The sequence below is a fragment of the Grampus griseus genome, assembly GCF_964374135.1.
Source record: "Grampus griseus genome assembly, chromosome: 3".
Lineage (NCBI taxonomy): Eukaryota > Metazoa > Chordata > Mammalia > Artiodactyla > Delphinidae > Grampus > Grampus griseus.
In genome coordinates this window covers 108,554,208-108,570,465 of record NC_139019.1, presented here as the reverse complement: position 1 = coordinate 108,570,465, position 16,258 = coordinate 108,554,208, and the positions used below count along the sequence as shown (strand labels likewise).

Below are 16,258 nucleotides of genomic sequence, written 5' to 3'. Positions count from 1 at the left end.
TTTTTAAGATTTATTTTATTATTTATTTATTTTATTTATTTTTGGCTGCATTGGGTCTTAGTTGCAGCACGTGGGCTCTTCGTTGTGGTGCACAGGCTTCTCTCCAGTTGTGGCGTGGGGGTTTTCTCTCTGTAGTTGTGGCGTGTGGGCTCCAGAGCGCGTGGGCTCTGTAGTTTGAGGCACGCAAGCTCTCTAGTTGAGGCGCGTGAGCTCAGTAGTTGTGGTGTGCAGGCTTAATTGCCCCGCAGCATGTGGAATCTTAGTTCCCTGACCAGGGATCAAACCCGCGTCCCCTGCATTGTAAGGCGGATTCTTTACCACTGGACCACCAGGGAAGTCCCTTACATAGTTTTCTTAATCCAGTTCAATTTTACCATTAGATTATATTGTAGGTCACTGAATTTTTATATTCTCTTTTGCCTCCACCAGGCAGATGGTATGTGCTGCTCCATCTGCCTGAAACACTTTCCATGCCCACATCCTCTTTTCTTTAGCATATCCCGTTTTAATTCCTATTTATTTCACCCTTCAGAAAACTCCCTGTAATTCTCCCAAAAGGTTAGTTGCTTTTCCTTGTTTTCCCCTGGCATCCTGTACTTGCCACATCATAGCATTTATCATAATGTAACACCATGTAATTGCCTGTCAAATTCTGTTTTTTCTCTCTAGGCTGTAAGGTCCTTGAGTGCAGGAACTACATCTTGTCCATCATTGTATTTCCAGGTTGTAGCACAGCTCCCAGACACATAGTAAACATATTAAGTGTTTGAAAAATACTTGTTGAAAGAATGTTTGTCATAGAAGTGTGCCATTATTCTTGCATACTTCTAATAGAATTCAAGATGAGGATTTCAAGCCAATTTTATATTGAAGATAAAAGTTTGATTCTTTAAAAGCACTTATCACAATCTGTAATAACCTGTTTACTTGTTGATTTCTTAAGGGTGAGGGCTGTACCTGTCTTGTACATTATTGCATTCTGGAACATAGCAGGTATTTGATTTCAGCATCTCTATTAGATTATTTCTCTTAGCATATGAAATTCTCTAATATCTTCCATCTCAAAAAAAAAAAAAAAAAGAGGAGGACAATTTTCCCTCCTCCCGTCTCCTCTCAATCCTCATTTTTCTGCTCCTTATCTCAGCAAAATGGAGTAGTTGTCTATACTTGCTTTACCACTCCCTCCCTACTCTTTCTTTTTTAGTCCACTCCATTCAGGCTTTTGCTCATCCTTCCATTGAAACTGTTCTTGTCAAGATGTCCATGTTGACAAATCTAATGGACACTTAAATTTTCAGTAACATTCAACACAGTTGACCCCTTCCTCCATTTTGGGTTATTTTCTTCTCTTGTCTTGCTACTACTGCTTATGCTCATCCTTCTTTCCTGGATCCTTCTCTTCAAGACTTGTAAGTGTTGCCTTCTTTGAATATTAGTGCTGGACTCTCTTCTGTATTATACACTCTTTCATTTAAAAATTAAAAAAATTATTTTTGGCTGCGTTGGGTCTTCATTGCTGTGCGCGGGCTTTCTCTAGTTGCGGTGAGCGGGGGCTACTTTTCGTTGCGGTGCGTGGGCTTCTCATTGCAGTGGCTTCTCTTGCTGCAGAGCATGGGCTCTAGGCACACGGGCTTCAGTAGTTGTGGCACATGGGCTCAGTAGTTGTGGCTTGCGGGCTCTAGAGTGCAGGCTCAGTAGTTGTGGTGCACGGGCTTAGTTGCTCTGCGGCATGTGGGCTCTTCCCGGACCAGGGCTCGAACCCATGTCCCTTGCAGTGGCAGGCGGATTCTTAACCACTACACCACCAGGGAAGTCCCATACACATTCTTTCTAGGTAAACTCACTCATTCTATATTTTAAATTCTGTGTATTAGCTGATGCCTACTGAATTTCTCTGCAATCCTGGATTCTCCTCATATATTCTCAGAATCTCCACGTGGATATCTAATAGCCAATTTAAACTTAATATATCCAAACTTAATATGCTTGATTTTCCTCTTCAAACCTGTACTTTCCCTGGTCTTTCCATCAGGAAATGACTTCCATTTGGTTGCCCAAGGCAAAAACGTAGGAGTCAATCCTTAGTTTTCCTTTCTTTCACTCCTACTACAAATCGTGTTAGTTCTATCTTCAAAATAGTTAGCCAACATCAGCTCTTGCTTAAAATACATGGTAGACTCCTATATGGTTTCTCTCCTTCCATTCTTATTCTTTTATAATCCCTTCTCCACAGAGCAACCGATCTTCTAAAATCATAAATTCTATCACGTCCCTCTCCTGTTTTAAACTCCTACAATAGTTCCCATCACAATGTAACCTCCTTCGCATGATTTACAAGGTTCTACATAATCTGGCTCCTTGTACCTTTCTAGCCACATCTCAAACGTCTTCCCCCTCCCACAGGGTGTTCAGCTGTTTTGGCCTCCTTTTTCTTCTTCAAACAGGAGAAACCCATTCCTGCCTCAGTCTTTGTACTTCTTCTTCTCTCTGCTAGAATGTTCTTTACCATCATCTTCCCGTCACGGGTTCCTTTTCATTCTTTAGACCTCAGTTCAAATAACGCATCTTTGGAGAGGATTTTCCTGACCACTCTATCTAAATTTGGCCGCACCAGTTGTACTATCAACTCTTTTTTTCCTAGCTTTTAGGACTACTTGCAAACATCTTGTTTACTTTGCCTCTTCCCACTAAGAACTAAGTTTCTGAGAGTAGGAATAGGCTACCAGAACAGAGTCTGGGACCTTTGAGGGACTCAATAAATATTTGTTGAATAAATGATTGTTTGTTTGCTGTTGCCTCAAACCACTGCCATTCCCTTATTATATAGCAGTAAATCATTGGTTGGCTTAAGAGTTTTTAAAACTGAGGTACCGTCATGAGTCCATCTAAGTGCCATTCAGGAAGTTTTACTTTATCATCTTGATTCTGACTATCTTGTTCTGAGATGCTATCAATGAAAATTTAACTTGTTTCAGGAAAATTTAGCACAACTCAGGTTGTGCTTACTAGCATGGTGGTTAAGGGAGCAAGATTCCAGTTTTATTGCCACCTTTTGCTATATTTGATAACTGGAAAATGGCTGTAGTGAGAAGTGCCCCTGTCTTCTATGATATTGGAATCAGTTGGACAGAGCCCCAAAGGCTGTTGGGGTTTATGGGGAGGCTAAATCTTCTACTCCTGAGTGAAAGTGTAGGCCTTATGTCTAATTTTCTAACCCAACAGTTCCACATTCATATAACATTAATGAATCATTATTTTCTTTCTTACATTTCCTCCTTGCTCCTAAACTTAAAGAGGCTACTTTAAGACACCTCAGCTTCTCTGGGGGAAGAGGTAGTGTTAAGTAAAAGGGGAAAAAAAGATAATATACAGTTATTGAAGTTGAAAATATTTTCATTTTAATCTGCATAATTACGTATAGTTATATGTCCTCTTTTATGACAAACTTGTATCATTTCAGTGCTCTCTGAGTCTATAATTTGAGTATTACACAACAACATAAAGGAAATGTGATGAATGATAGCAAGTAAATTTTGTTTTTTTCTGTACCTTTCAAGTATAAGACCACAGAAATGAAACCTTTACATGATTAGAGAACACTAATACAAAGTATCTCTTATGCAAGTCCTAATGTTCTTTCCCTTACTATTAATATCTATAATTATCCACGAGGTAACTTTTTGCCAAGATGAAAGCACCTAAGATTATTGTATTTATAAACTTCATTCTGAGGGGAACTGGAACTACTCTGGGCCAGCCAAGGAGCGGCCATGATTCCTCCTTGTGTCTTTGGTCAAATATAGACAGGCTTGAGCCCGTTTCCACTTGCACTCATTTAGTGATACTTGCTAGTGTCAAAACAAAACTTTCCCAAATGATCGCTTCATTAATTGACTTATAGGATGCGCGTTTTCTCACTTTAAAAAAAATTCAGACTTCATTTTTTGTTTACAAAATTCCATTCCGCGTTCATATTTTGTGAGAGAAATATACATAGCTATTTTGCCTCATTAGAAATCTTTCAGCGTTTGGCGCCAGAGAATATCTTAAGTTTATAGGGGATACAGTCTTGCTATTTTGACCTTGTATTGCTCAGTAATTCTGGAGCTTGGGCAATGTACGGAGCAACTCTGAATGACTCTTAACCTGAGCACCTCAAATGTCACCTCCTCAGAGAGACCTCCCCCACTCACTTCATTGTTTCTCATTCACAACACTGGTAATTTCAAATTACCTTTTTTACTTATTTACTGTTTCCTCATATAGAAAGTTAGCCCTATCTTTTAAATTTTGGATCCCCAGTGCCTAGACCAGGGACACTTAGACATTGTGGAAGGAATAAATTAATTTCTTAATCACCTATAAATAGTGCTTTAAAAATTCTTGTAACATTGAAACTGAACAACACGTTGTTACATGACCACTGAAATTCTCCGAGATACATACTCTGGCTATTACTTTTCTTTTTTCTATATAAGGCCACTTATTTCATAGCATAAACTCTAGCTGCAAATCAGTGGGAGCTGGCAGCCACTTAGAGACAATTTGATTTGTATGCCTTATTAAGTGAAATTCTCAAAAAAGTATTTTAATCTAACCTTCCAAACCACATACCAGTAATTTCCAGACATTCATATCTGTCAGAGAATTGCGTCCCATGGTACAAAATTCCTCCTGCTGGAGGGGCAGTAGGGGAATGAGTAGGGGAACTGAAGATCTGTAAGACCAATTTGATCCAAACCCTGATAAATTTTGGTTCCCTGGGTTTAAGTAGACTGTACGGTCATTAATGAGCAATGTTTTTCTTTGGAAAGGGTTTTCCGCCTATTAAACTCATTTGTTCACAGTTTCACAGTTCCTCTCTCTCTCTCTCTCCATACCTAGACATTGAGTGTAAATCCTGAGCCTCCTATGGCTAGCTCTTCCAAGGGGCTAATTCCCGGTGTGTCAGGGTTCGAGGCGCAAGTGGTAAACACCGAGGGCCGCTGCCCTCAGTGCCTGGCCGAGGCCATCTCTGCCGGGAGGCATGGCTGCGGGGAGCGTCTTGGCAGATCCTCCACCAGGCCCGTGAGCCAGCCCCGCTCAGTTAAGCTCTGAGCCCAAACCTCTCGCGGCCCAGCGTGAGCGGGCCTGTGGTCCCGGGCTTAAAGTCCAGCATGTGCCGCGGCCCCACGGGTACGCTCGCGCACCTGGCCTGCTCCGGGGGCCGCCGGACTCCGCCAGGCGCGGACGGAGGCGCGAAGCCGCAGAGACTGAGGGGAGGACGGCGGGGGAGGGGCGACTGCCAGTGGGGTCCTGAACTTCTCTCTTAGTCGTGGATGCGGGAAGCGGAAGGTTTCTACACTCCAAAGTCCCTGGCGTCGTCCCCGCGGCACCCTGCTGTAGACTCAGGTAGCAACTAACAGCGTCACGGAGAAGGACCGGGACCGCTGCATGTTCCTTATTCACGTCCCCAGCCACCCCAGTTTCCCGCCCCTCCCCTCCGCGCATGCCCCGCCCCGTGAGCTGCCACGTGAGGACATCCACTGGCCAGCCTATGGGCGCCAGCTCCGCCCCACGGCCCCGCCTTGCACCCTGCTCCGCGCGCCACCACGTGATGCGGCTCACCGCCAGCCAATGGACGCCGGCCTTGCCTCGCGCCCCGCCCCGCGCGCCGTGGCCGTTTGAAGTGACTAATTTCTGTCATATGACTGAGGCGCCTATGGGGGTGGCGGGGCAGCTCTAAGAGCGGGGGCCTGGCGAGTGCCCTGTGGAGCGACCCCGGCCTGGCCGTGGCCATCATGGCCCCTACGCTGTTCCAGAAGCTCTTCAGCAAGAGGAGCGGTCTGGGCGCACCCGGTCGGGACGCGAGGGACCCGGATTGCGCGTTCAGGTAGGTCGCTGCAGGGCGAGGGGCGAGCAGCGAGGGGCGCGGAGCCGATGGCCTAGTGGGCTTTGGCTTCCAAAGGCGCTGGGGCTTTCGGTGCTTACGCTTGAGCGGCAGCGTCGCCCCGGGACCGGGATCAGGGCCGCGGTCGGGAGGGGCCGGGCAGCTGCAGACCTGCGCTGGACGGTTCGAGCGAGGTCCTCTCTCGCCTACCCCCCTCTCCCACGGTTGCCCCTTCCCCCTCGTCCGGGGCTGTTTGTTTACGTCCTGCTCGGCAGCCACGCGCTACTCTGTCCCTCCGGACCCAGCATCGCGGCCTGAGCTTAGGGTCCACACGCCTTCCTGGCGACGCGTAGAGTTGGGCGCGGGCTGGATTGGACCTCTACCGCCGTCCTCCGGGCCGAAAAGTTCTCCCCTCCTCCCCGCGGCCAGTCGTCCTCCGGGTGCTCCATTCCAGCTTGGTTGCTCTTCTGGAGAGAGCCGCACGTTTTGGCCAACCTTCGGAGTAGAGAACGCCGGAGGAGCGTGTAGGCAAGCTGCTGTTATTTTAGATTTCTTGTAAACCTAAGTTGGAGGTGTGCAGATACCGGACCCAGTGGCTTTAATGTTGCCGAAGGAGAAATGTGAAACCTAAGAGTTTGTGGTTTTTACTGACCAGAATGAAGCTGCGCTGAATCAAATGAAGCATGGCCGTAAAATTGACCACCCCCTTGGAAGTGTTACTAAAAACGAGTTTTTAAAAATTGAGAACGGTAGCATCATATTTTGTGGTATTACAGGCTTTGTTAATTTTTGGTTACAGTACCTGTTGCTGATAGAAAAACTTTTAAAAATTGTAAGACAATAGAATATAAACCTGAATTCTAGGTAAAATTTAGTTTCGAAACTGCATTTGAAGAAGAGATTATGTCTTTCAAACAGCCTTCATACTTGTTGCCGTGTGGAAACTTGTAAATGTAACTAGGCTAAATGTCAAATATCACTCAAACCTGGTAGGATAGCATAGAGCCCAGTTGTACAGTAGTAGTAGGAAGAGATGAGTATCTGTTAAATTTTGCAGTAGCCAGAGTCTGAAATGAGTGTACCACACTGGTTGAAAAGGTTTTGATAATCTTAAAATTATTCACTCTCTCTTGCTAATGCAGGTCCCATTACTAAACACTCAGTAACTTGTGGAATTGAAGTATTAAATGGAAAGAAATTTGACTTTTGGAGGAAGAAAAATCTCAGTGGTGAACATCTTGGAACAGTACTTAGTAAAAGTTATCTAGCTTTTGGTCTTTTCTACTGGGAAATAAATGTCTTGCCATGCTTATCTAATGACTTTAAAGATTTCTTTAGTGTTTTTCTTTTGAAAAATGAAAGTGCAGTATAGATAGTACTACATTGAGCCATACAGTAAATCAAGGGTTAGTAGAAAGCAAGTTCAGGAGGGATATTAAAAAGGTGACATTTGAATAGGTTTTCTATTTCTGGGTAAAGATTTACTTTGGGGTACCCAAGTTTCCAAGCATCTCAAGTTATTCTTGTGAAAAAAAGTTTATTTTTTTAAAATGTAAACTCTACTATATGTTTGTGTAATACTACTTTAGAGTTGCCAAAGCACTTTCTCATCAGTTATCTCATGTGATGTTTCACAGCAGTCTTGTGAGATAGGGCAAGTAGCAGTATAGATAACTACATGATCCTTTTTATGTGTAAGAATTATGTGTAAGCACAAAAACTGCAGTACAATACGGAAAAATGCGTAGAAGTGTACATGTGAGGAAATGAAAACTGGGTAATGTCACACACTTAGTAACTTGCAAATTTAATCAACCCAATCTTTTTTTTTTTAACACCTTCATTGAGCTATAATTTACATACAATAAAATCGAGCCATTTGAAGTCTATAGTTATATGAATTTTGTTACATGTATACAGTCGTGTACCCACCACCCCAATGAAGTTTTAGAACACTCCATCATCCAAAAAATACCCTCATGCCCCTTTGCTATCATTTCTTAATGCCTTCTCACCCAGGGCAATCACTGACTTGCTTTTGTCTAATGACAGAGGTTTTGACGTTTCTGGAATTTCATATAAATGTAATCATACTGTTTATAGTCTTTTGTGTCTGGCTATTTTAACTCAGAGTGATGATTTTGAGATTCATCCATGTTGTTGCATTTATCTGTAGTTCGTTCCATTTTTTGCTGAATAGTGTTCCATTGTATGGGTATACCACAGTTTATCCATTCACTGGTTGGCAGACTTTTGGGTTGTTTTCAGATTTGGGCTGTAATAACAATGCTGCTGTGAACATTTGTGAACAAATCTTTATGCGGAAATACATTTTCATTTCTCTTGGAGTGGGATTGCTGGGTCATATGCTAAGTGTATGCTTAACTTTTTAAAAAAATTGCCAAACTTTTCTAAAGTATTTGTACCATTTGTATTCCCACTAGTAGTGTATGAGGTTACAGTTGCTCCAGATTCTCTCCAAATCCAGATATTGTTAGTCTGATTTTTTTAAATTAAAAAAATTTTTTGTGTTGTAAAAAACACCTAACATAAAATATACTATGTTAACCATATTGGAGTCTCTTTAAAAATTTATTTTTATTATTTATTTATTTAAAAAATTTTAAATTGAAGTATAGTTGACTTACAATGTTGTGTTAGTTTCAGGTATACAGCAAAGTGAATCTGTTATACATATATTAATACACATATCCACTCTTTTTTAGATTCTTTTCCCATACTAATGGGTATAGTGGTATCTTGTGTGGTTTTAATTTGCATTTTCCAAATAATAAACTGTGTTTCGCATCTTTTTATGTAACTCCTGTTTTTGAGTAGACTAAAATTTAGTTTTTATTCCAGTATACCATGGTTTTCATTCTAGAATACTTTTTTGGTTTTGTTTGTTTTAGTCAGTGTAAGTTGTTAAATAAGGCTTGGACACAGCCATTGGCAACTAACTATAGCTCAGCCTGTAAGAGTCAGTTCCTAGAGTAAACAATATACGAGGCTCAATAGTCATAAGCCATAATAGGGCTCTTGGGTAGGAAAGACCTGAAATAGAGAAGTCTTAGGAGCTTTTCAGTATTGTTTTTCATGGTTACTCCACTGAAAAAGATGGTCAGGGATTACCCCTTTCCATTCAGTCTGAACTCCCTTACCTTATAGGTTTCTGGTGCTTTGTCCTATCTAAGGTTCTTGAGCTGGAGGTAAGTATGTAGGGTATCACAGGGAGAATATTATTTTAATCATATATAGAACTAAAACAGTAATTTGTTTTAATCTTTTAAAGAATTTGGGAAAGACAGCGAAGATACTGCTTTATGTTTTCTCCATCAGGCCACTTTCCAGGGGAAGTAAGATTTAAGTGTAAGTCTAATAACTGCAGTACATATAAAATGATTGCTTTAAAAATAAAATTCTCTTCATCTAAAAATGATGTTAATAATGGCAACTGTGCAGGGTTGTCATGAGGTATATCAGTGAAGGTACACTAAACTGCGTTGTGTTAATAAATAAGCTAAGTCTCAAAAAAAAGTTCTTGAAAGAAGCCTAATTTGACGAAGAAGATTGTTTTAGAGTTATATATCTGTAGGACATAATTCATGTTTTGTTCAAAAAACAGTTTCTGTATTTTTATTTTATTCCTAATACATGAACGTTTGCTCTTTTTGTCTGTATCAGTTAACAACCTCTTAACTGGTCTTTCTGTCATCACTCTTGCCTTTCTCCAAACTATTCTCAATACTTCATCCTTTAAAAAAATGCTAATTCTGATCATGGTCAGCAGGCAAAATGGTATAGAATTTAAAATCTCCACAACACAGAGGTATTTTAAGGATTCAAAGAGATAAATCATGTTGAGAAGTTAATGCAGTGCTTTAGTGCATGGCTTTCACAACCAGAAGTTGTTTTTGCTGTGATGATCTCATGCTTATGTATAAAACCATTCAGTTTAGGACAGTTTAGGACCAAACTCCTTAACATAGCCTGTGGTGGTGTAGCTTCTGTGAAGTCTCTAGTCTTGACCTTTTAATTTTTTTTAATAAGGTCATTTTTTAACATAGCCATTAATCTATTATTATCCCTTATATTATCTATTAATATTATATATCTAGGGACTTCCCTGGTGGTGCAGTGGTTAAGAATCCGCCTGCCAATGCAGGGGACATGGGTTCCATCCCTGGTCCGGGAAGATGCCACGTGCCGTGGAGCAGCTAAGCCCATGTGCCACAACTACTGAGCCTGCGCTCTAGAGCCTGCGAGTCACAATTACTGAGCCCGCGTACCACAACTACTGAAGCCCACGTGCCTGGAGCCCGTGCTCTGCAACAAGAGAAGCCACCAAAATGAGAAGCCCGCACACCACTACAAAAAATAGCCCCGGCTCAATGCAACTAGAGAAAGCCTGTGCGCAGCAACAAAGACCCAATGCAGCCAAAAAAAAAAATATATATATATATATACACATCTATTAATATTATCTACTAGTCTATATTCAAATTTTCTCAGTTGTCTCAGGATGTCTTTTTACAGTAGGTTTGTTTGAATCAGTCTGCATATTGAATTTGCCGTTATGTGTCTTAAGTAATTTTTATTCCACAACGGCCTCCCCCCGCTCTTTTAAAAATAGCATTTGTTGTTTTTAAACTGGGTATTTTTCCTATGAAATTTCCCACATTGTCTATTTGCCTGTTTGCTCTCTAATGGTTTCCTTTAATTCACTGGTTCCCAGCAATCTCTGTTTTAACAAGACCCTCCAGGTGATTCTGAATGCTCAAGTTTGAGAACCACTGCTATAACTTATTCTCTCTTTCCTGAAAACTGGTGGTTAGATACTTTACTAGATTCAGGTTCAGTTTTTTTTTTTTTTTCTTTTTTTTTTGCGGTACGCGGGCCTCTCACCGCTGTGGCCCCTCCCGGTGCGGAGCACAGGCTCCGGACGCGCAGGCCCAGCGGCCATGGCCCACGGGCCCAGCCGCTCCGCGGCACGTGGGATCCTCCCGGACCGGGGCACGAACCCGTGTCCCCTGCATTGGCAGGCGGACTCTCAACCACTGCGCCACCAGGGAAGCCCCAGTTTTTTTTTTTGATTAAAATATTCCAAAGATTTTGCAGTGTACTTCGTATCCATACATAATGTCTGGTTGTCCCATTTTTTAGTGCTGCTAAGATTGATTAGTGGTTTCAGGTGGTATCAGCTTTATTCTTCCATTATAAACTTCACCCTTCACTAATGGTTTTAGCGTCTTTTGTTGATTATTGCCTGAATCCATTATCTTGTTAGGGGATGCAAATGGTAATATTCTGATTCTTTAATTCTTTCTGCATTTATTTCCTGGAAGAACTTTCTCTTACTACTTATTTGGTTATTTGCTACAGGAAAGTCAGCATCAAAGTTTATCACTTTTGAGAATAATTTATGATGAGTTCAATGAAGGTTTTCATTTTAATTATCATTTTTTAGTATTACCATCACCTCTTGGATTTTAATGTGTTTTAATCCATTACTGTCAAATTGTCCCGTATTTAGCCAGTGGAAGACTTTTCAAGTTGACTTCTGTGCCCTTTGACATGATCTGATCTCATTAATCTTTGATAACTTGTTGCTTTCTTCTGGACTTGTCTTAATCTAATCACCTTCCTTTTCTATGATTTTAACACCTTGGATTTGTTTTAGGTTTTGGGATGTGCCATGCTGTGCTGTTCTTTGTTTTTGGCATAGTTTTATATACCTTTTTGTTTAGCTTTTTGTACTGATCATCTGGGCTTATCCTAATTATTCTTTCTCCAGGAAGCCATTTCTGATTTCTCCCTGAGTTTGGTTTCACTGTAATTTTCTTCCATAGGTTTCTGTATTTCCTGCTGTGACATCTATCACAGCTGTCATTACTTGTCCACACCTCTCTTTGCTTGCTTGAGAGCCCTCTTCAACTTCAAGGTGTATTTTGGAGTTAGAACCTTGTAAGCCACATGATGGGTTGTTTGTGGGGAACAAATGCCTAGGTTTCTGTCTGGAGCAGCTAGGTAGACACCGTTTTCGAAGGAGAGACCATGATACTGTGGAGGCCCATCTTGAACACCTCATCAAAAGTAGCAGCTCTCTCCCCTATTCTCTGTCAGAGCACACTGTTTATATCCTTCATAGTTCTTTTTACAACTTATCATCTCTCTCCCTCAAGTTCACATTGTGAGTCAGTGTATACAGCACAGTGCCTGAGCTTGTGCTCAGTAAATATTTGTAGAATGAATATATTAAATAATTTTAAGGGCAGAAAGAGTCAGAAGTTCTGTTTTGGACATTTGGTCTAGTGTTAATTACTAATGAGATATTTATTTGTCAGTTTAATAAAGTAAATCTGGAGTTCACAGTAGAGCGTGGGCCTGGAGATAATGAACTTGGGCATAGGGTCAATGATCAATATTAAAACTAAGGGAATGGGTGAGATAATCTAGGAAAAGGGTGAATGTAGGTAGAGAATTGGAAAGAACAGGTTTTGTACTGAGGAAATCTAAAATGTACAGATGTGGGGGAGGAAAGTCTACAAAGAAAGAATGGCCAGAGAGACTGGGGGAAGGCCAGTGGTGTGTGGCGTTAGGAAAGCTCAGAAAGGGAAGTGTTTAAAAAATGATGGAGTGATAAATTGTTTTGTATGCTGGTTGCTGACAGGTCTTATGAGATCAAAAACAGAAAAGTATAGTTGGAGTTGTCAAGTTGGAGATAACTGGTGATCTTAATGGTTTTTTTTTTTTTTTGAGGGGGCATGTTTGGGGGAAAGAGTGAGATGTGTATTAAATGAAAAGGGAGGAAATGGCTTCACTGCTAAAGCTTTCTATTTCTGTAGGGGAAGCAATCTGTAGTGCTGCGTTATCTTTTCACTTTCAGTATTCTGATTTTATGTCACATTTTGAGCTTCTGAAGTTTTTAAAGGCTAGCATCTCAATATTATCAATGTTTGTAAGAATCATAGTTAAGAAGTTTTTATTTAATGTGATTTTTAAACATTTGTTCATTCACAAGTTGTTGTTTTTTTTTTTTTGTTTTGTTTTTTTTTTTGCAGTACACGGGCCTCTCACTGTTGTGGCCTCTCCCGTTGCGGAGCACAGGCTCCGGACGCGCAGGCTCAGCGGCCATGGCTCACGGGCCCAGCCCCTCCGCGCCATGTGGGATCCTCCCGGACCGGGGCACGAACCCGTGTCCCCTGCATCGGCAGGCAGACTCTCAACCACTGCGCCACCAGGGAAGCCCTGTTGTTTTTTTTTTTTTGGCGGTACGCGGGCCTCTCTCTGTTGTGGCCTCTCCCGTTGCGGAGCACAGGCTTCGGACGTGCAGGCTCAGCGGCCATGGCTCACGGACCTAGCCGCTCCGCGGCATGTGGGATCTTCCTGGACCGGGGCACGAACCCGTGTCCCCTGCATCGGCAGGCAGACTCTCAACCACTGCGCCACCAGGGAAGCCCACAAGTTTTTTTAAATTAAAAAAAAAACCCCTTCATAAACTGTACCTTTTAATCTTATATTAGAGATAGAAGTTATAATATTCTTTACAGAGACTCCTGTGAGAGCGTATCTTATTAAAGTGAGAAGCTGAGACTTTTAAGTTAATTTCATGTTAATGAAATCAATATTTGGTTCTAAGAGTCTAATTTTGCAATAAGAAATACAAATTTTTTTTTTAAAACATCTTTATTGGAGTATAATTGCTTTACAATGGTGTGTTAGTTTCTGCTTTATAACCAAGTGAATCAGCTATACATATACATATATCCCCATATCTCCTCCCTCTTGCGTCTCTGTCCCATCCTCCCTATCCCACCCATCTAGGTGGTCACAAAGCACCGAGCTGATCTCCCTGTGCTATGTGGCTGCTTCCCACTAGCTATCTATTTTACATTTGGTAGTGTATATATGTCCATGCCACTCTCTCACTTTGTCCCAGCTTTTTATTGTTAATTTGATTTGCTTTTCCATCTCTAAGTAGTGGTATTAGATTTGTTTTTTGGAACCATGTTTATTGAAAGAAAATAGCTTAGTAAAAAATGCAGCTTTAATATTCAACTTATAAAACTTGGACCTCATTTCTTACTAATATAATAACTATTGTCTTAAATCTCGATGAGTTTAAGTTATCTTTTAGGAGAGACTTGTTTAAAAAAAAACTCCCCCATGTAAAACATAACAATCTTCTTTATTTTTTTTAATTAATTTTTATTTTTTTAACATTTTTATTGGAGTATAATTGCTTTACAATGGTGTGTTAGTTTCAGCTTTATAACGAAGTGAATTAGTTATACATATACATATATCCCCACATCTCTTCCCTCTTGCGTCTCCCTCCCTTCCACCCTTCCTATCCAACCCTTCCATCTGGTCACAAAGCACTGAGCTGATCTCCCTGTGCTATGCTATGCGACTGCTTCCCACTAGCTAGCTATTTTACATTTGGTAGTGTATATATGTCAATATATACACTACCACTCTTTCACTTTGTCCCAGCTTATCCTTCCCCCTCCCCGTGTAGAATCTTCTTTATTAAAAGGAGTTCTAAGCTAGTCTTACACAATCTTACTTCTGTTCCTGGCACTACCATTCTCTTAGTCTACCAAGTTGAAAGAGAATCATCTTTTACTCTTTCCTCTAATTGCCTCATTTGGTCATTTGTTAAGTCCTGTTGATTCAAATTCTGCAACATCTTAGTTCTTTTTCATTTTCCACTGCCATCATCTCACTTAGACCTTTAATGCTTTTCGTAAAAATTTGCCATAACTTTCCCACTTCGTGTGTGTTCCCCTCTATACTATCCTGCTAAATTGACTTTCTTAAACCATAATTCTGGTCAATTCACTCAGAAATCTCCTTTGACTCCCTGTTGCTTAATAGAGGATTGCTCTGTGCCAAGCACTGCTCTAAGTGCTCTACACATATTAATTCATTTAATTCTCACAATAGCTTTATTATAAAGTAGGTCTGATTATCCCTATTTTATAGATGAGAGAATAGAGGCACAGAGAAGTTAAGGACCTTGTCCCAGGTCACACATTTAGTAAGTGATATAATTAAGATATAAATTCAGACATTTGAGTTCCAGATCCTTTTTTTAAACGAAGTCCAAGCTCTTCAGCTTTTCATGTCAGCCTCCTTTAGAGTTGTAGCTTACTGTAATGGACCTGGGTTCAGATCCCTGCCCCAGTGGTTCCTGTATATATAACCTTGGGAAGCAGTATCATGTCATCATTAAAGGTGCTGTGGTGTATGCATGTCACAGTGGGGGAGAGGATGCTGAAGAGATTGTCCGTTGTACCTACCATCTTAGAGTTGTTTTGAGGATTAAATGGCATGGTAGTCTCTCAAATGTTAAAATTCTTTCCCACACTCCCTCATCCTTCAGTTTATTCTTTCCAGTCTTCCTTCTAATTTTTCCTCTAGCTGTGGGCTCTGAATCAGATTACTTGATGTTTCTTGAGAATATTCTGGTTCATGTTTGCACACTGCTTGAAATTACATGGCTACAACACATCTCTCTTAAGGCTACAATAGAAACCATGTTTTCGCATCAAGGCAGTTATTTTCTTGGGTTGTAATTGCTTCTTTATGGACCTATATACTTCACTAGACTGTAGGTTCCATAGGGCACAACCATGGTCTAACTTGTTTAGTGCTGTATTCCTGGTGTTTGACTCACAGAAGGCATTCAGTAAATATTTGATGAATGAATAAAAATAGTCACTGATTGAAAAAATTTTAATTCCTTTAACCAAGGATGTTTCTGTCTTGGGTTATTTGTCTAAAGTAGTTATTTCTCTGTACTTTGAGCACATTTTTCTTTGACATCAGTGTTTACCAATTTAAAGGAAAATTCCATTGTTATTTTGATCTTTTTAAGATAGCGAGAATGGTCTGATTTTCCAGAAATAGGTTAGATTCTCTATTTATATCTCTTGTAACACCTCATACTTCCCCTTCCTACCATTTTTCACGTTCAGAATGTGTGTGTGTATATGTGTGTGTACACAGAGTCTTCTCTGACGTACTCAGTATATGCTGAATGGATAAAAGAATGAGTAAATGAACTCATTCTTTTATCCATTGAGTAATGTATTCTTTTTGGTAGTGGGAGTTTATTTCAAGAACACAAGAGGTTTTGAGGTACCATGGAATTTCTTTTCCATTTGAGCATACTAGGTCCTTAGACCTTCTGATTGTTAAGCAGACCTTATGGGGAAGTGGAGCAACAATTTAACCTGGCTCTTTGGGGACACAGCCAGAGCTCTAGGGATCTGCTTCCTTGTACTCACGTTGCCCAGTATATAGTATCCCTTGACACAATGGCATTTTATCCCAAGTCACCCCAGAGAGATTACACCCTAGTGTAATCCTAATAGAGTGGCA

At 40.9% G+C, this 16,258-nt stretch overlaps 2 protein-coding genes across 3 annotated transcripts in view; both read left to right on the top strand.

The window, feature by feature from the left end:
* The window catches only part of MEIKIN (meiotic kinetochore factor), a gene marked incomplete at both ends in the record, with an annotated part of 141,700 nt that extends 136,603 nt beyond the window's left edge, over positions 1-5,097 (top strand). Inside the window, one exon of the mRNA XM_082650317.1 lies at positions 4,885-5,097. Within this exon, the coding sequence (XP_082506443.1) occupies positions 4,885-5,097 (213 nt within the window). The remainder of the gene's footprint in view (positions 1-4,884) is intronic.
* A 613-nt stretch (positions 5,098-5,710) lies between these two features.
* Positions 5,711-16,258, top strand: part of FNIP1 (folliculin interacting protein 1) — a 132,859-nt gene continuing 122,311 nt past the window's right edge. For both annotated transcript variants that reach the window (XM_082650882.1, XM_082650881.1), the window contains exon 1: positions 5,711-5,872. In XM_082650882.1, the coding sequence (XP_082507008.1) occupies positions 5,781-5,872 (92 nt within the window). In that variant the 5' untranslated portion in view covers positions 5,711-5,780. The remainder of the gene's footprint in view (positions 5,873-16,258) is intronic.